The 20411-nt window shown below is 36.4% G+C and overlaps 1 protein-coding gene across 1 annotated transcript in view; it reads right to left on the bottom strand.

The window, feature by feature from the left end:
* Positions 1–20411, bottom strand: part of NBAS (neuroblastoma amplified sequence) — a 168086-nt gene that overhangs the window by 79776 nt on the left and 67899 nt on the right. The window contains exons 35-40 of the mRNA XM_027690224.1: positions 19824–19922; positions 12958–13125; positions 12244–12357; positions 11876–11999; positions 7005–7081; positions 6360–6497 (exon numbers count right to left, since the gene is read on the bottom strand). Coding sequence (XP_027546025.1) covers positions 6360–6497; positions 7005–7081; positions 11876–11999; positions 12244–12357; positions 12958–13125; positions 19824–19922 — 720 coding nt within the window. The remainder of the gene's footprint in view (positions 1–6359; positions 6498–7004; positions 7082–11875; positions 12000–12243; positions 12358–12957; positions 13126–19823; positions 19923–20411) is intronic.

Genomic DNA, 20411 nt, shown 5'->3' with positions numbered 1-20411 from the left:
ATAGGGCATAGATAAGAGACCTCGCTCTCTTCCTTTCCGGTGAGGTTCGAGAACGGTGGGTCCCTGTCTTGATCTGGCTTATCCGGAGCTGAGGCCTACAGTGACTGCTGTTGTCTGCCACGTGTGAGGTGAGAGTGCTGGGCCGCGTCCAGCCGTGCTGCTTCTCTCAAGGGAAGTGGTGAGATTTTGCCAGTTCTTTAGTTTGCTGGTTACCGGGTTTTTAGATCGCGTAGATCAGTTTTGTTTTTGTACCTTTCGTCCTATTTTGTCCTTTTTCCCTTCTCCCTTCCCCTCTTCCCTTTGGGAAGCTATTTAGGGTTTCTGGGGTTATAGATATATATAATATTTTCACTGTATATATCTGTTTTATATGTAATATACGTTTTTGCTATAGCTTTGGCTGTTTGGTTTTTTTCTCCCCTCTCTGGGAAGCAAGGCTCTGTTCTCGAGTGTTGGAGATTTGGCGGGAAGCCAGCTCCAAACTTGCCCAAAGTTAAAGAAAACTTCTCCCAAGATCAGTTCTTTGTCTGCCAGTTAATGTTTCATTCATGGTGCCTTCTGCCACTGCCTTCCTTTTCTCTGATTCTCCTCTCTGTCACAGACTCCACACACATGAAGGAAGATCAATGGGAGAGAGAATAGTGCAGCATAGATTCAAGGAGTTATACACTAATCTCTCCCACTTTTGCTTTTGGAACTATCAGGTATGCACTGGACTTGGAAACAGAAGCATACACCAAACGAAACAGATTCACCCTCCAAGTATTAATGAGTAATAGCACCTGAACATGTATAAGCAAGCAGCGTGGTATATAAAACAATAAGAAGTATTAGGCATAAAGAGGATTGTGAAAAGGAAGTGGAGCAACCTAAAGACCAGCAAAGAAACTTGAACTTGATGAAGAACATACAACAGAAAATTCAAACAGTGAAGCAACAGGGAGAAATTACATTGCCAAAGGAAACTTGTTAGTTTTCAGCATCACTAACCAAACAGAAAGAGAGGCCAAAGAGTAGACAAGGGCTTGAATCAGGACTTAAAATGGCAGTAAAAGTGAAGGTCAAGTTTTAAGTCCATCATAGGGCAACAATGAAGAGCACTATCATTTTACCACCTACAGCAGACTTAGTGCTACCTGTTGCATTCATGGATGAAAAGCTGAATGTCCAGACAGAGTGAAACAAGTCTGCCTGACACAGTTTCTCAGTTTTGCACACTGGTGTTAATAAACTCCAGTAAAACATCATGCACACAAATCCAATTTAAGATTAAAAATGTATATACTATTTCTAATAGGCTAAGTTCATTACAGTGCCATGTAATCAGGTTAAAGCCATTAGACATTATAAAATATGGTTAATACATCTGTTAGCCCATCAGATCCGCCTCTCTCCCTCTTCCTGCATACAGCCTTCTATACACTACTAATTTCTATTTCAAATTAAGTCTTTATTTTCAACATCCTATATTCAGAGTAATACCTAAAGCTGTAGCATAGGGACTGATGCCAGCTCAGCTGGTGCTGCGAAAAAAAAAACTCAGGAGCCGAAAGCTGGGGTGAGATAAGAAAGGGTTTAATTATGCCAAGGCAATAGATGTTACGACGCGCGCGCCCCGGGCTGTGCCCGAGATGTTACATTTATAGTAATATTTGCCCAATCCCAGGTGTGTCCATCCTCTAACTTTTGGCCTGGTCCACCCCCTGGCCCGCCTCTTGGAATTGGGTCTGGGGTGCTTTTTGGGACCCTCTCTTCATCATTCTTCTTCTTCTTCAGGGTACAAAGAGCAGGGTGACCCAGTTCTTTGACTCTGTCCTGCCGTTTAGGCCAAGATACAAGCGTTCTCCAAACAAGACAGGGTTGCCTTGACAAGAGATTAAATATTTTCTACTAGATATGGGGATAGGGTGATATAGGGAGTATGGAATGGGGTGAAAGGATTGAGGAATATAAACTAAGGGATACTACGGGGAGGAGGGAGAAAGGGGTTTATTTCTAAAATCTACTTCTATTACCTATAAAACTTATAGGGCTTACAAAATTAGAAAAATAAAAAATAAAAAAAGATTAGGGGCTTAAGGCATCAGACCATAGCTGGGAGCTTTGCTTCTCTGGAGTAACAGAACTGTATTTGTAACCTTAGATCAACCAAGAGAACCATCTTGGGAGCCAGGTCAAGCCTGCAGAATGAAGTCCCGTAAGACCAAGAGATTCAGTCCCAAGTTTAAAGCACTCTTCCTTTGACCTAATTCTGCCTCTCTAAGAGGTTGATAGATGCTTTCCAAAGCAGCAAGCAACAGAAAAGGGAAGCAGGTAAAGTGCACAGAGCTCAAGTTCACTGTATAAATGTACCCAGTCACATAGTGGTTCTTCACCAACTCCAGGCTGCAACAAAAGCATCACTAAGGAGACTCTCTGAGCTTACCATTTCAACATATTGCCAGCTGCAATGCACAAAAGGACAAGAATCAAATTCACTTTCTTGAATGAAAAGGAACATGTAAGGGAATAAAATAAAAAAGTAAGAATTTTCTGCTAACAGCAACTTTCCACATCTGCTACTAACTGCAAAATTCCCATTGCCCTCTACAACTTAGCAGTATTTGGTAGAACTGCTGTTTGATGCTCCAAGAAAAGCTTGCCCCCCAGATGAGTAAAATAATCCTCTCCAAAACTACAGAAAGACCTCAGCAACAGGTTATTAGCATGAGGACAGGAACATATTAATTAACCTCAGGATAATTAAACTTTTTCACTCCTTTCTAGAGTAAACAATTTATTCTGGTCCATTATCGGATCACCAGGATAGGACAAATGAGGAGATAAGCTGTTAATAACATGAATTATCCAGCAAACTTCTTCCTCAGCTGTACAGCTTTTCATCAAGACTGAGAATTAGTGAGCAGAGTGGCAGAGGGGCAACAGCCTTGATGCTGCGCAAGCAAGGTTCAGCAACAGCCAAAACACAAGAGTGTTATCAACACTTCTAGCCACAAATGCAAAGTACAGCTTCAATGAAGAAAGTTAATCCCATCCCTGCCCAGCCAGTACAGACCTAAACCAAAAATAAATACAGCTTCTCAAGGGGTAAGGAGTCTTCTCACACAAATACATTCCACAGACAGTCCATTTCTGGAAATTTTGTTCTCTTCTTCTTTCTGGCAGTATTCTTACAGACCTTTATCTGTGGCTTTATTTGGCTGGAGGGCTCTTTTAAAATATTCCGCAGGATAAAAAAGTAATATAGCTCAGATGCCCTAAACTATGGCTCTTATGTTTATATTATTATAACTACTAAAATTCAAAATTGTCTTGGGCACAAAATTAAAGCAATACTTTACACCCAAATCCCTTTGTTTGTCCTTAAAGCAAAGTAATAACTTCATCAGAAACTGAAATTATCAAGCTGATTTCCTTTTGGACATCAACAGTACAAAAAAAGATAATGAGAATTTCTGCCAATTTATGATTCTGGTTTGATGTGCAGATATTAGCTGTCAGTATTTCATGTCACAATTAAAACAACAACAACAAAATCAAGCCTCCATGCAACAGACCCAATGATTCCTTCAAAATATCTTTCCTGAGTAACTATCAAGTCTTAAAAGTCTGTCCTAGCCAATGGAACTCTCTCCATACTCCCCACTATCCTTAGAACAATATCCCATTGTGACATTTCTCCCATTAAGCCAGAACTACTCATTTACTGGGGACCCCTGGTGGTCTAGTGGTTAGGATCCGGCGCTCTCACCGCCACGGCCCGGGTTTGATTCCCAGTCAGGGACTCTCCCCCGGGCAGATGGAGCTCGTCAGCCCTGTAAGGCCATCCATCTATGAGAAGGTCACTCTAAACAAACCTATGTCCTGAGGACCTCACTGCCATTGTCCAAGCTCGCTTGGCCCCGGCAGATGAACCTTAGGATTAAAGGGTGGGCTCAGTTCAGCGCATGCTGTGTCTCACCTAAAAAATCCATTGCGCAGGCTTGAAAGATAAAAAAACCTTTCCCAAAATCTTCGTTTGCGAAGACAGGCCATACTCATTTACTGTTTCCAAATAATGTCATTTTAAAATGAGAAACACAGAAGTAGGGTCTTTTCTATGCTTCTATGCAGTTTCTTATAAATTCAGCTAGAGTTTCCAGACAGGATATTTGATTAAACGGACTAGAGAAATCACACCTACTGTGACTTAGGTGCTGTTAGACAGAAATATGTGCTCTATGGTCTTGGGGATTCACCTTCTAAGCATGTGGCTGAAATGCCAGATGTAAATCCTCACTGACTATGTAAAGATTCAGAACAGGGGAAAACACCTTCACCCACGAGAATGCACTCAGCAATCTTCTAAGAATAATGCATAGCTTTGAATTAGGCACTTAAAGGATGCAGGGACACACTTCTGCTTTGGCAAACAGCCAGAAGATAAAGGTGACGCAAGACACCAGTGACATGAGTTGGAAGACAATCTTCTATGGAATGACATCTACAACTGACTGTAACATCTTCATAAAAGTTTGAGATGAATTTTTTTTTTCCTCCCACAGGTTAGGAAACATAAAAATAAAAAACACCAGCTAAGTCTATTCCCATGGATAGCAACTTGTATGGCATTGATGAAACCAACTTGCAAGTGGAGCCATTCTTTATTACCAGCATCTAAGGTGTAAATTTAAACAAATGATCATTTTGCAGTATAAACCAAGCATTTAAGTCTGGAGTTCGGGTGCAGGTTTTTCGTTTGGGTTGTTTTTGTTGTTTTTTTTTTTAATTGACAAAAAAAAGGTGTGTTTATATTGGTGAAAAGCATCTGTTTCTACTTGTTTTCTACTTCAGGGACATTCCTTCACTTGATACCCTTGGAATTAGTAATAATGAAGGTAATTTGTCATTTTCTTCTTACTGGACATCCAATGCTGGTTTCCTGTTTTTTTTCCCTTTTTCTTCTTGTGCTGTTCCCTCAGAATCTTCTCATATTTTCAAAAACTACTGTTTAAGAGCAGCTTAAACAGAGAACATATTGTTTTTAGCAAGCAACTTGGAATCCACTATTCATCACTATCAGTATTTTACCAAGATGGAACAAAAGATTAAGTCAAAGATCACATCAGTAAGAGATAAACTGCGTGGTGCCACTGACAGGACTTTGCTTATTAAATGGCAATGGGAGCACGAATAGTTCAATCTAACATTTCTGTCCTCATTCTTATGACTTACACTTTTCAAAGCCTTCATAGCTCTTCCTATAAAATAAGACTGTTTAAAAAAGCTAAACTAATAAAAAAAAAAAAATCTTTTTTTCATCAAAGCTGTCTTGCAGCAGACAGACCTATAAGCTCAAAGAAAGCTTTTTAACAAACATGAATTCCTTACAACCAACACATTTTGCAAGCACCACAGTTTCGAGTTGTGGGCTACATTTTCCTTTAGCTTCTAAATAGAAGACAGTAAAATGCAAATCTCAGCAGGAACATGAAAGGCTTCCCAACTGCAGAATTGGGCGAATATCAAATCAGGAGTCATTCTGAACATGGAAAAAAAAAATCTCCTCTTATGCCACAGTGGTGATTACTGGTCTTTCTTTTCAGAAAATTCATGACCAGAAGTGTTCTTTTAGCTGTAATTCAAAGCTAGGCTGAAAACCGACCAGTTCAGAGAGCTTCTGCACAGGAGGAAAGAACTGGTGTAACTTCACAAAGGCTCTCCTGGAGTGGCAAAGAAGAGTTTTTACACAGGTATCTTTGGAAGAATGGCAATTCATGCCTTACTAAAATGTTGTATGTTACCTCTTCAATTTAGTATGGGGTTTACAATGTAACTGTTTTAATCACAGGAAATGGATAAGGAGCAAAGCTGTGCCATTTCAAAATGAGAAACTTGTCAAAGGAAACAGAAAAAATCATCAATGAATGAGGATGAATTTTCAAAACACCGCATGTAAACTGAAATACAAACCAACACACCTCAGGGAAGGCTATGGAAACTTTCTGAATAGCACTGCTGTTGTTGAAATGGACTCTTCACTTTTACTAGGAAGTACTTTATTGCATTGTATACAGTATTGCAAGATGACAGCATAAACTATACTCATTACTGCTCAGTGTTTATCAGCTACTTTGAAGACTGATAGTGCTATTACCTAAAAATGACACTTGATATTGTGCTTCAAAAACTCTTCCACAAATTGTGAAGTACTTGTCTGTTTACAGCATTGTAGAAGAATAATTATGCGTAACGTAAAAGGCTGCTCATAGCATAAGTCAGATCAGCTCCTTAACAGGCTTAACTCATGTACTGGCTTTTTAGAATAGCTTTTATGCTGCACATTAATGAATGTAGTTTTAAAAAGAAAGAGTACTAACCCTGTAGAGAGGGTGGCATTTGTCCTTGAAACATGGTGCCAAACAAGCATAGATCTGCAGGCTATAGTAATAACTTGCCAGCTGGAGAGATAATGCAGAATGTAATTGCTTTTCAAAGAATTTGTTGGCATCTACCACCTAGAAGAAAGAGAGCATTAATTTAGATGAAAGAATTAGCAAGCATACAACATTAAGCGTACAAACTTTCTAAAAAGCTACTTGCTGTGATTTAGAAATAGTTCTGACTGTGTTTTTCTGGCACAGAAGTAAATCAGTAACCTCCACACACAAAGATAATTCTACATTATGGTGTTTTTCTTCCCCCTTGCACAAACACCTAACCAAAATGATTTTATAACTACAGTTTTGCTGCTTCTTTACCACAAGGTTATTATCCATATTTCTGAGTTACATTATAATTGTCAGTCAGTTGGATCCAACTTCTATTTTAAATAAGAAAATGTGTCTTTTCACCAGTGCCCTGCTCATTAGCCAGTCCACTGGCATTTGCTCAATTTCCTTTAAATGCGCCAGCCAAATCTCTAAAATTGTGTATTCAAATTCTCAGATTTTAAAACCCAAAGGAAATGAAATTTTATTATGGAATTGTGAAATGCTATGAATAGTCTTTCACTATCAACATACCTGTGGCAGTGCAAGTAGATAGGCAAGAGACAAGGCCGCATCATTTGGTAAAGCATCACTTGCCAGTTGTAGCAGAACTGGAGCAGAAACAAAGCTTGGATTAGTGACCTATCTAGCCTTGACAGCTAGCAAATGAAACGTTTTCAGTGCAACTGTATTTTATTAGACACTAGCTTGAAGCACTCTATACATACTCAATTAAACACTTATCAGCACAATCCAGAAACAGATAATGTCATTAAACTGAAGCACAGCTTTACCTTAACTTCCAGGCAAAGTGTTTGATGCATTAACCAAACAAGAATGAGACTGTGGAGTAAGGGATGCTAAACAAAGCCACCTGTACTGATTTACAAGTAAATCTCTCTCTTGTAAAATCAAGGCACTAATGTAATGTTGTAAGAGTTCCAAGATATCAATCTCAGGAATGGTACAACATGTCTTTTCTTCAAGCCTCAGCTCTAATTCACTCATCACTGAATGTGACAAACCATATTAAAAACTTCTGCCTCAATTAAAAATTAAAACAATTTTTAAAAGCTGCAAGTGTCATAAGTAACACCAAAAACAAATCCTGTCACATATTGCAAACACAAATATCAGCACTACCACAGTTGAAATCAATGCATCAAGAATAAGTACTCTGATTATAAAAACATATACTTCTGGTAAAACTGACACAGAAATTATCTGCTTTTCCTACATTAGAGATACCAAACTCGTTTTTTTTTCATTTAAAAAACCCACTGTATTTTACAAATTACACAAATTGGAGAACCAATATGCAGTCATAATATAAGCACCCAAGGTTGTTTAATTAGTAACAGGATTTCTCCTTCATGCAGTTTTCTTCTGTGCTAAAATCAAGCATCACTGTGGCTGCTCCGAATGTTCCAACAATTACAGACTAATGATTGTTGTAATACACTTAATATTGGGGGTAGAGAATATAAATTATTATTTCCAGGAACAACTTCAAAAATCTTATGAAACTTGGACAAGAAATTGCATAGGAAAATGTAAGTACACCAAAAAATACAATTATGGTTTACTTTTTATAGAGGATATTATTACTAATATTATTAATATCAATACTATTCCAATAGGTAGAAGCTATCTTCCAACTTTGTTTATTTCAAGGAAGTCTCAAACATTTGTATTCCCATATTACACAAACTGCTCTGCAGGGTGTGCTGGCAAGGAACCTGATTACTCTGCACACACAGTCCCCCAGTGAATTCTTTGTTCCAAAGAATGATTTATAAAAGGCTTGAATGGCCAATTACAATTTTCAGATTATCATTAATTTGCCATCAGCCTGAAGTGGATTTACATGCTGGCCCTTGGCCATCTACAAACCCTAAATTTCTATGTGACAAGTCACCACAGAGGCTGCCCACACAGCAATAGGTCACACAGCTACTGCAAACACAAGCCTGTCCAACAGCACCTTTGCTCTGTGCTGCTAATAGCTTTGACTGTGCTTCAAACAGCTTCTTGCTGCTGACCAATCGTTTCTGCTACACTCCAAATAACCTGTATGCTGTCCAAGCAAAGACAGTAAGACTCTAGAAATATCTAATATTAGAATCTTGACAAATTATCTTGCAAAATTGGTAGTTCCTCCTCTGAGCACAAACAAAGTTACTTTATGTATTCTCACAACCACCTCTAGTTAAACAAAAAAAAAAAAAAGGGAGAAGGCAAAGAAGCATTTCAGCACTGCCCCCTTTACCCTTTCTCTGGAAAATTAATGGTTGCAAAGCCTTGCAAATACACAATACATTGTGGGTTCTCTTCCAACTTAACATCCCCAACATGACAACTGCCACACTAGCAAAAATGGATCTTCACCATTCAGATACCAATCATGAAAAAGAGCACAGCACCAACACAGGGCCAGTAAACAATATGATTTTATTCATACTCTTGCATGAAGCTCAACTCAATGGCATCCCAGCTGACAGAATGTACTTAAGAAGAAAGACCTGCTTCCATTGTCGTACCTTCTGAGAAAAAAAAAAACCCAAACATCTCCTGTACTGATTCAATTAACACAATTTTTCTGTGAGCATTTGTGTGGTCATGGTATGTGTACATGTATCCACTTTACACACACACAAACACACATGTACACAGAAAGACTAATTGCATACAGCCAATATCCCCTAATGAAGCCCTACAGGAATCCTCTGATGCCTAACAGAGCTGAGCTCAAATCACAGGCTCCAGACATTAGCAGGATGCCACTCTGTCCTCTCATATGCATTTACAAATTTTACAGTAACTTAGTGACCACTGCCGAATTTGAAATTTGCCAAAGGGATTAGACATTACAGGGTTGGCAAACCAGGGAGGGGAGGCAGTGACAAGCAAGGCTGCTGTCCCACAAACAGTACTTTCTTAGGAAAACACAAAACATTCTTGATTCTATGACTTTTATTTCCTGAGCAGGTCTTTATGCCACAAGCCTGCTTGAATGGCAATGTAAGAATAAAATTGTTTATTCGTGAAAATTGGAATTTATTAATACCTAGGAGGTTTCAACTCACTTCCCACATTCTTGGTTTTTTCCTGCAAAAAAATGTAAAAACGGCTTCAAGTCTTCAATTGTTAATTTAGCACATGAAAATATCTCACTAAACTTAGAAGTATATATGGCAGCTAAACAGACGTATCCACAAGCAATTACAAAATCGTGGAAAACAATAAGCTATTATTTGTTCTAAAACTCCTGAGGATTAATAGGCATGACCAACTTTCTTGGGTTTGTTTACTTTGAGTTTAGTACCTAATCTATCTACTTGTCAGCAAAATCAACTGAAATCTGCTACGTTCGTTAGTTACTAGTATAGTGGCTAACACCTCATATTAGCATTCATAAAAACCATACAGTAAGCCTGAAAACAAGAAAACTGCTGAATAATAAATGAGATTCATATTTGTGTGATTTTTCAATTTTAAATTTTAGCAGTATTCTATTAATATGCACACTTTCAAGTTCCACAATCCTCAAAATGTTAACTCATCATTAGGACTTTCATGAGAATTGATAAAGCTTTAAGAATGGGGAAGAGGTAAGATCCAATGCCACTAATCCAGGGCTAAAACATTACAAATAGCAAGTTACTAATCCCTTTATTTAGAGAAAGCTATGTTACACTTATGCTTCAGTGTAACAGAACTGCTTACTGACTATCATACAGCAGGACTGCTGGGTATAGAATAAACACAGCTTTCCTGAGAAAAACACAGAACTCTGTTCCATAGCACAGATGGAGCGACTTCTAAGTGTAATTCACATTGATTATAAGAAGTGGTGGAAGAGGATAAAAATATTAAAATGGTAAAAACATCAGGCTGCACACTTAAGAGGAAGAACACAGAAGCTCAAAAACTGAAGTTAGAATCTAAAATTTCTTTTCTTCTTCAGGAGAAAGTCCCCAACATTGAAATTTCCATCTCAAAGGCAGCCACTGAATTGTAAACAACCAGTTCCAATTACTCAAGTTAGAGCAGGAAGTATTACCAAAGATCTACCAATTAAATAATTTTTCCTACAAAAGCAATGAATACTTTTTAATCCTTGCCTCCTCCTCCTTTAAGACACAGGAATCAAAGCTAAAAGCCTATCAGCATGCAACAAATGAGATCGTAAGTACTGAGTTAAAAGGATTTTTGCATTAAGAGAGCATGAAAGGAACAAAATATGTATACCTCCCCATCATACAAAGCTGTTGCTAACCTTTTTTAATTCAGAATGTTGTTTTATTAGAACTATACAGGTTATCAGAAGAAATATCACATATCTCAAACTACTGAATCGCATTTCACAAATTACACAGAATGCTCTGAGTTGGAAGGGACCCACAAGGACCATCAAGTCCAACTCTTAAGTCAATGGCCCATACAAGGATCAAATCCAGAACCTTGATGTTATTAGCACCATGCTCTAACCAAGTGAGCTGAACTCATGGTCATATAGTTGTAAGACAAACATGCTGGTTTTCACTAAACAGTTGAAATAAGTGTGTGCCTTATGAAGAAGATCTCACTTAAAACTTTCCTCATATAGCAAGTGGTTTAATAAAATCATTTTCCAAGGCAGCATCTACCACAGAGTCAAATATAATACCGATATCGTCCTTCAAAGACACTAACAGCATCTAAATATTTAAACGGTTCATTTCTTAAACCAGCAGGAGACATCCAAAAGGAAAGACAAACAACCACAGGTGGTTTTGTGTGGTTTGTTTTTTTTTAAAAAAGGGAAAGTGTTTCAGTTAACAACTTACTAACTATAACCTAAAACTGCAGACATTTCAGAAGAAGATAAAAAGTTCTGATGATTCCAGAAGCTGCAGTTAAACATTAATTAGCAAATAAAATACTATAATGAGCCTCCAATACTGAAAGTTGTGTACACAATCACACAGAATCTGACCAACTGAATACACAGGCATACATACAAATAACTAACCCTGGGTTGCAAATTTCCATTTAAATACCTGTACACGATAATAATCAGGAAACCTCCAATGATCTCTCCCACAGTGTTCATATCTTTGGCAACCCTCAAATAATGCTCTCTGCTTATTTAAAGAGAAATTTCAGATTTCTAATCTTTACTGAGCTACTCCTCTTAAATATACCAATTCTCTTGAAAGCTATGCAGCTACTTCTAAAGTCTTACCAATGAGAAATGTTGAACTACATCACAATTTATACAAAATAACCAGACAATACTTCAGATCGTTGTGTGCAATTCACCATACTTAAACCCATCCACAGATACTTCTGTATTTACAATATATAGTAAATACAGGAGTGAATATACATAAATACAGGAGTGAATATACATATTCCCATACCTTCTGTAGTTGGAAGTAGGTCTTTTCCTTCTCTTTTTGTTTCTGTCAGTTTCTCTGTTCTCAGCAACACTTCAGCAAAGCTTTCCAAAGAATCGTTCTGGTATGTGCCATAGCTGATCTCAGACTAGAAGTAAAAGAAAGTAACTGGCACATGTGCTACACTCTGCATTTATATTTAGATCACATGCATCAGATGCAATTCTCTACCTCGGTTCCTGCATATGCTTTCCTTTGTTTAATTCTGGATTTTTTTCCCTACTTTTGCACAAAATTTCAAGTCACACAAATAATCAAAAATCTGCATTTTTAATTCATTATAAGATCTGAACAAACAATTAACACTTCAGAGTTCTGTAATTGCGACTTACTTCTGCAACATATGGATCACGAATTAGAGACTCATAAAATGGATGACAGCCTTGTTTTTCCACCATAGCATTTTCTCCAGGCCCACTTTTCAATACGTCTCCAAATTCCTGACCCTGGGAAAAGTAAGTATAGTTGATCCTGACTGTAAAAAACCTTATAAAAAATTCTGTAACCACTGTTTAGAAGGGAAACAACTGTAAATGAAAGTATCACTGAATTCAGCAGGGAGCAAGACAGGAGTCATCCTACATAAACCAATGCTGAATGAGGTTCAGTATCCTTAAAAAACGAAAAAGAACCATGCTCAATAGTACCAGAAAAACCAGTATCACAAACATTACAGAAAACTCACTGAAATAGAGAAGGTAGAAAAGAGAAACTGAAAAGGAACAGCTTTGAAAATAAGGTTACAGTATTTAAAGAGTGGGTTTCACTGTGCTTTGTACCCCAAAGTTCTGAAGTTCTGCCAAATTTCATTTATGCCTTTTTACACTACAGTAAGAAAACAGGAGAAAACCTATTAGAACATATGGAAAGAAAACATCTTTAGACAGCTTTTTTCATTGGGATTTGCTTGCAAAATATCTTTTGATGTCTCTATTTCATTTACTGATTGAGGTCTTCAGATACCAGACATCTATAAAGGAGCTTAGTTTTTTTACTAATATATCAGCAAACGTGTACACATCTGGAGCACATCAGCAATCCCTTACATGCAATGGTCGCAGGTAAGTTAATGATCTCTTCCACCACTGCCCATCACTGACAGCATGCAGCACGGCTTTGGTAGTCAGAGTTGTGTTAGACAACACCTCCATGGTTTTTGATGTCGTCCAGTACAACAAATCAGCGGACTGGCTCGAGGAGACGTGGGTTTCATCCTGTGAGCATACCCAACACACAATGGCAAGTGTTAGACTCCTGCTACAATTAGGTTAATGACATAAGCACAATAAATGCACTAGTGAGCAGACACACAATGTCAATAACATATTTTAATGATCATTAATTAAGCAGCATCTGTCAAAAATAAACAAAATCACTCCAAAAGTGATTTAGGAGTTTCCATCTGAAGTAAGTAGTGTGATCAGTAGAACATTTTGGCCCTTATTCAGTTGTAACCTCTTGTTTCCACAGACAGCAGTTGTTTTTAATTCCAAAGTTTATAGTGGAAATGTTCTACATAACTGTTGAATGCTTCCATTAAAATAATCGTCTCTCTACAAATGTGGATATCAAGTATACTAAAATTAATCTTCAATAATTCAAGAAAGCTGATACTAGAGACAATCTTGTATTTGTACAGAGGTATCATTAATTAAGTTGAATTCTCAGTAGGGGAAATGGTAGAGATGTAAATATTCATCTCTAGACCAAGTAAAGAAGTATCAAGATCTGAAATTCTGCAGTTGGCACACAAAGTACTGAATACAGACAACATAAAAGACTGCAACTGCTTCTGCAATACATGCACAAACACCTTCACTTAGTAAATTCACACTGAAGTCCATTCTTCAGACTAGATGTTCGACAAATGGGGCTTTCTATACAAGCTCTTCCTCACGTAAAGCATTTAAATAATACCCAGAACATCCCCGTTGGCTGATCTGTGCTATTCCAGTTCTCAAAGGTTTGTGTTAATTGCATGCTTTACAACACTTGCACATTAGACATAAATATATAATTAGCATACTAATGTAAACACACTGTCTTCAGCAACAGAAAATATAAATATTTTCCTCCATACAGCAAACTTTAACAGCTAAATATCCAGCGTTTGTCCTTAGCAACATTGCTGTTCATTTTCCCATACACTGAAGTATATTAAGATAGCAAAATTATAACTGTATGGGAGGTATTAGTTTACAATTTACTAACTCAAGACAAAATTTCAGACATCAGAGCCAAAGGATGCTAAGTTATACTCAGGACAAATACATCCCACCATAACCTCAGTGACAAAACATATCAGCTTCAATAACATAGAATGGTGTGTAGACAACCTTGTTTTTACTACCTTTTACTGTAGTGTGCAGTAAATCACTCCCTTAAGCTGACTACTGAAGTAGCAGGTCCATCTTAAGTCCTTCTTCCCTTTCCTTCAGTATTTTTTTCCAATCCTTTCTGAAATTATATTGCATATTTCCCAGATGCATCACTGACAAACTGACTAGCTAAACTGGAAATTTCAGCTCTTGTTTCTCAAATGAAGAAAGTACATATCAGAATTTTTAATTCTCTGAAAAATGAAAATCAATAGAAAATCTGGTGGCTTGGGGAGTGGGGAGAATTTCTCGTTCATGTGTTTTTTAAATAAACCCCTCTACGTACTTGGGAAAAAACGGGTTTGTAATTTATTTTAAATGTTACATACAGAATGATAATTTCTCTGTCTGCCTCCATTATCAAGTAGATGCTGCAGGACACCTAATTGATTTTTCATGTAGGAAAAATGAACGAAACCAAAACAGAAACAGAAACAATAAATCCCGCCCAAGTTCTCAACTGCATTTTAGCAAAGCGCCTTTTTTTTTTAAATAAACCTCCTTTGCTAGTGTGAAAACTAATGACTTAACTTGTATGCAGGTGTGAATGCTTCTATAGCTCTACTGCTATCAGATAAACTCTATTGATTTTTTCTAAAAAGAATTTCAACTCTCACAAGTAATTACAGTCTTTTCTGCACAAACAGGAATTCTGTTTTCTGAAAAGTCATTCCTATGTGTACCTGGAACTTTCTGCTATACTGAATCAATCTCTCATAAAAGAATTTATTTCTTAAATAATCTTGGAGATCTCATCTAAAGAAAACAACTTTAATTGTATCCTTTAATTGTATCTTCAGGAGGAAATTATATTTGAGGGTTTTAAGGGGTGTTTGGGGGAAATTATTTTCTTCTATTATTTCTTCCTGACGTTGTTTATAAAGTAAGCCCTTGTCATTAAAAACAAAATAATAATAATAAAACCAACAACTTATTAAGTAGCAGCTAAATTAGTGGCTTAAAATTTTGTATGAATCTAAATTGGTGTAAAAAAAGATAACCAACAAATTCTGAATTATCAAGATACTCTACATTAACAGCTAAAACATTTTTATATATATATTCATATATAGATACCAAATACTTATACACATACACCCATGTTCACACATACACATACACAATTCCAAATAGTCTAATGCAAGGACAAATAAAAAAGCCAACTATTTTTTAGATAAGCCACAGAACAGACAGTAATAAACTAGAACACCTGCAACACGTTTTTTTTGTCCTTAATGACAATTAGTCAAGGTGCAAGGATTAAAACATGCAAAAACCATACACTGCATACACCTTGTGTGTTAAGTCATCCATCAAGATGATGTAGGAAATGAAATGAGATGGAACAGTCTGTTCATAAATGAGAATATCATGCATTAGCCTTCCTTTTTCCCTTTTTGGTATTTCCCTTGGAAAACAAGAATTTAAAATAGTCTCTTTTACATAAGTATTCATGTATATTCTACACTTACGTTTTGTGCCTTGGAGGGTTTTATTTTGGGGATTTTTAATCTTTTTTTTTTTTTTTTTTGCAATATCTGTTACAGCTAATGAACCAGTCCCATAACAATAAACCAGATCCTAAATGAGAGACTATGGAAAAGATTCAGCTCAAGTTGATAACACTAAAATTCTTGAGTCACTGGATGTCTAGGCTCTTATTAGGGCCATAACATCAATGGAACCGAAAAAGTAACCCAGCCTTAAGCATACCAATGCATTTGATGCAGCTGCTGAAACACAGGCTTTGATGACTGAGATATACAGCAATAACTAAGACAACTGCTTAACAGTTGTAGATCTGAAAGAGGACTAGACATTTTGGGTCAGTAGCTAAAGGACACAAGGATAAATAACCATGATTCTCTAATCATTTCTAACCAGCAGTGATAAAAAAATGTGTGACCTACCAATGTAACGTACACAAATATTTTAAAAGATCCTGTCTATTCCCAGATCTAGTACTTAGGAAAAATGCAAAACCAAAGATGCTATATATATAATAATATATATATATAATGGCCAGTCTTCGCAAACGAAGATTTTGGGAAAGGTCTTTTACCTTTCAAGCCTGCGCAATGGATTTTTTAGGTGAGACACAGCCTGCGCTGAACTGAGCCCACCCTTTAATCCTAAGGTTCATCTGCTGGGGCCAAGCAAGCTTGGACAATGGCAGTGAGGTCCTCAGGACGTAGGTTTGTTTAGAGTGACCTTCTCATAGATGGATGGCCTCACAGGGCTAACGGGCTCCATCTGCCCGGGGGACCAGGAATCGAACCTGGGTTGCAGCGGTGAGAGTGCCGCATCTTAACCACTAGGTCACCAGGGGTCCCAACCAAAGATGTTAATGCTCTGTTAATCTGAAATTTTCTTTTTCTTTAAGCAACCTTTAAGACAATAATTTCTATAATTTGAACATACTCTCCTCTAGAAACTACACCTGCTCTTCTATCAAGAGTTTGTTTTCAAGGAAACTTGAAAGGGTAAATTTCACTTGTGTGGATGTGCCACTTTACAACAATTATGCTTTCATATCCAGATATATAAAAGATAATGATTTATAACAGATGTAATGCATATTTTAAGTATTATGCAGATTTAACATAAAGTCAGAGCTCATTTACAAGACCATTGATGGTTATTGTTTCTACTGTTTATAAACAACCAGGCATCTCATGACTAAGCACTGTATTTTAGTTTAATAATTTTAGCAATAATATTCTGAAAGGCTTTTCATTAATCAAGAGTTTAATTGTCTCACTGAGATATTTTGCTGGAGAAGCACAAGATTAGTTGTTTAGGCATTGTAGCACACAGAGTAAAAAGCATGAGGATTGGTGAAACAACATTTTGCTTAAAAATAAACTGGTATATTGGAATCATTGTAGCTTTCGAAGGATAACTTCTCCAGTGGATCCCATGAGTTCAGTCAACAGTGACAAGCTGACACAAAGCTTGTGCAAATGCATTAGCTCCTACAGAATGATTAGGTGTGTGCATCTTTATCACAGCATTCAGGAATTTCCTTCAGAGCAGGACCACCAAAAACTTGGAGAAAAGTTATATTGAAGTCAACATGACAGCAATGTTAAATGACATATTTCTATGTAGTCTGTAGAGATTGTAACCAGCTGCTATCAAGATTTCTGCAAGTTTCGGGGGGGAAAAATTTGGAGGAAAAACTTAATAAAAATGAAATTAGTTTAGACATTTCTGGAGAAGAGTTCATCAAGAGAAGATTGATGGAAAACTATGACCAGTTGGTGATATAAAGAAAGAAACAGTAGTGGAGACTAATGATTCAATACTAGACAAAGGTAAGAAGAGGTAGAAAAAGGTCACTAAAGCTTTGAAAACTGATGTACTTACATATAGATATTTTGAATACAACAGAGAAAGGGATGCCCAAACACATGTATGCTAGAAAAAACTTAGTCAAGTCAAGATAAGGAAATTTATATTTAGAGCACCAATTTGAAAAGGTAACAATAAGTGAGAAAAAAGAAAATTTGTCAACTCCTTGAGAAAAGGATGCTTTAAGTTAATCAGGACATAAGTGAAAATGAAAGGAGTAAAAGGAAAGGGAAAAAATCTTACAGTTTGGGTTTTTTTTCTTTGAGGAAACTAAAATTCTGTGCAAGACAATGAAGGTGAAGCATGAGAAATTAGCTGAAGTGTAACTATGGGAATTACAGTTATGGGATTCAGTTAAGTCAGAGAAACTGATTTACTGAATATATTGCTTTTCTAACATTTCAGATGTCTGTAACAAAGGAAGAGTTGTACAGTGAGTAAATTCTTGGCTATGTTTCCCACTGTGACATTGCAAGAAATGAAAAAAGCTATAAATCCCTATTAAGTCAACTGGGAGAGAATAAAAAGACAGAATTAGCAAATATACAGAACTCATTTCATAGTGTACCAGTCTGAAACACAACATGCCAAGAAGCTGTATTAAACAGAAAGAAAAAAACCCTCAATGTAGCAACATACAAACTTGCCAGGTCAATTGTCTACCTACTTCCAATTCTAAAGAGTCAATCAATCACAACTAAGGGGGGACAAAATCAAAGCTACATTGGAGAAATTTTTCAATATGAATTCCCTAGCATAATGAAAATTGCTTCAAATATCTGAAATGATAGTGAAGTTAATTAGTGAATTAACTCAACTCTGATAAACCCTTGAATAAGTTTCTGAATCATTTATATGCATGTCTAATTGTTCCACCACAACATCGTACTACAGCCCAAGAAGGCAATGCCTGACAGATTTTCACAGATGCTAAAATATTGTAAACATACTCATCCATGCCCATATAAATTTCATTAACATCTACTCAAACTTCCATTCAGAGAGACACATCTATGGATTTCCAGATAACATAAAGCCTTTGTGCCAGAGAAACAGATCTGTTTTTCATATTGATGATTCCAGCAATACATAAAGCATTTGGCCCTCTTCCTCTGAATAGTGTTTATAGTGCTGTTTTACCTGTCTGCCATTTATTTTATATATATGCAAATATATATATATGTTTATATATGCATATGTATATACGAGTATGCATACACACATATATATACACACATATATAAACATATATAAAAACCACACAAAATATAGACAAGGAAGCTGCAACTCAGATACCTTTCTCAAAAAGCCACACTATGCAAGATGAACCTTCTTTCTTTCTCTCCTTCCCTCTTTCTCCCACTCCCTTTTCCTCTCCTTTCCTGTGTTTCTTTAAGGTTTTTGCTCCCCTACCCCATTCTCAGATCTGTTTATCATCTACTGAAAAATGTAATTAAACAGAAAACACATAAAAGAATTAAATATAGAATTTTCCACTTCACAGAGTGTGAAAAACACATTCCTTTTTTCATAAATAGGTAATTACATCTTCTTTAAAGAAAGAAAAATATTTGCAATTTTACATGTACAAACTTAAAATAATAGACACAGAAAGTAGAAAAAATAATAGAACACTTCTTTCCTGTTGTCCTGCCTGTATTTCCTATAACACACTTAATGTTCCTTCTGATCTTACACATAAATATAATTTCATATGCAATATATGAACATTATGAAACGGAAAAGAAGTCATAAACTTCATGAAGCACAGAACATAGGCAAAAAAAAATTTAATTTATAACATTTTTTAATTAAATACGTAGTTCAGGTTTATTTTCAAATATTCTGCTTTGCAATTGGGACAGATTAAAAAAAAATCAAAGCAACATAAATGTATATCATTATGTAAATTTTGTTGCACTTTCCTCTTCTACTGCTTCTGGGTTTATAATTTTTTCTATGGTACTAAGACTATGTAGGAAGAAGCAACTCAAAATTCAAACAGACTAAGTATAAATACATAAGCAAAACCTTGAATTTTAAACAATCAAAGAACAGCATGAGTACATGTCTAATGTTGTCCATTTTACTAGTAAATGTGGCTAAAAACTCAAATTCAGCTCCTTAGCATAATGCAGAACAAAATCATTTTTACTTTTAAGATTCTCCTTAAAACTTACCTTCGTATCTTTACTCATCAACAAAGAAGGTCCCGAGACACTTGCATTCTCACCTCCTTCAGAAGGAAGAAACTGGTAATTCACAGCCTGATAAAGAATCTATAAACATGAAATAAATATAATCTTTTATCAGTCAAATAAGCAAGTGTAAGAATTATAACTGATATCATAGGAAACTCAAGAAATTCTGATGTAAAAGCTTCCATGATAGAGAAATAAGGATGCAGGAGAAGACACAAAGAACACAGTATCTCTGACATCCTCTCACTGTTGTAGTCCCTAGACAAAATGACCTTCCCTTCTCCATGATTTTTGTGCAATATTTTGCACACAATCTAAGAATTTATTTTTTTTTAATTATATGCACCCTGATATACTGCATAGGCTAAAGAACTGACAGAAAACTTCCATTATCTGAACGGTGACTCTGAGGTTTTGGGTAACTCTGCAAAGGAGTTCTTACACAGGACAATAGCTTTGTGAGCAGAATCTCTGCAGCCTGTAGAACTGGTGAAGGTCAAAAGACACTTAAAGCTGTTTAATATCTCTGGTCAGTGTGACTTTATGATAAAGATCTTTTGCATCTAC

The sequence above is a fragment of the Neopelma chrysocephalum genome, unplaced genomic scaffold (assembly GCF_003984885.1).
Source record: "Neopelma chrysocephalum unplaced genomic scaffold, ASM398488v2 Primary Assembly neopelma1_80b, whole genome shotgun sequence".
Lineage (NCBI taxonomy): Eukaryota > Metazoa > Chordata > Aves > Passeriformes > Pipridae > Neopelma > Neopelma chrysocephalum.
The sequence above is the reverse complement of the archived record's forward strand: the minus strand, read 5'-3'. Positions and strand labels throughout refer to the sequence as shown.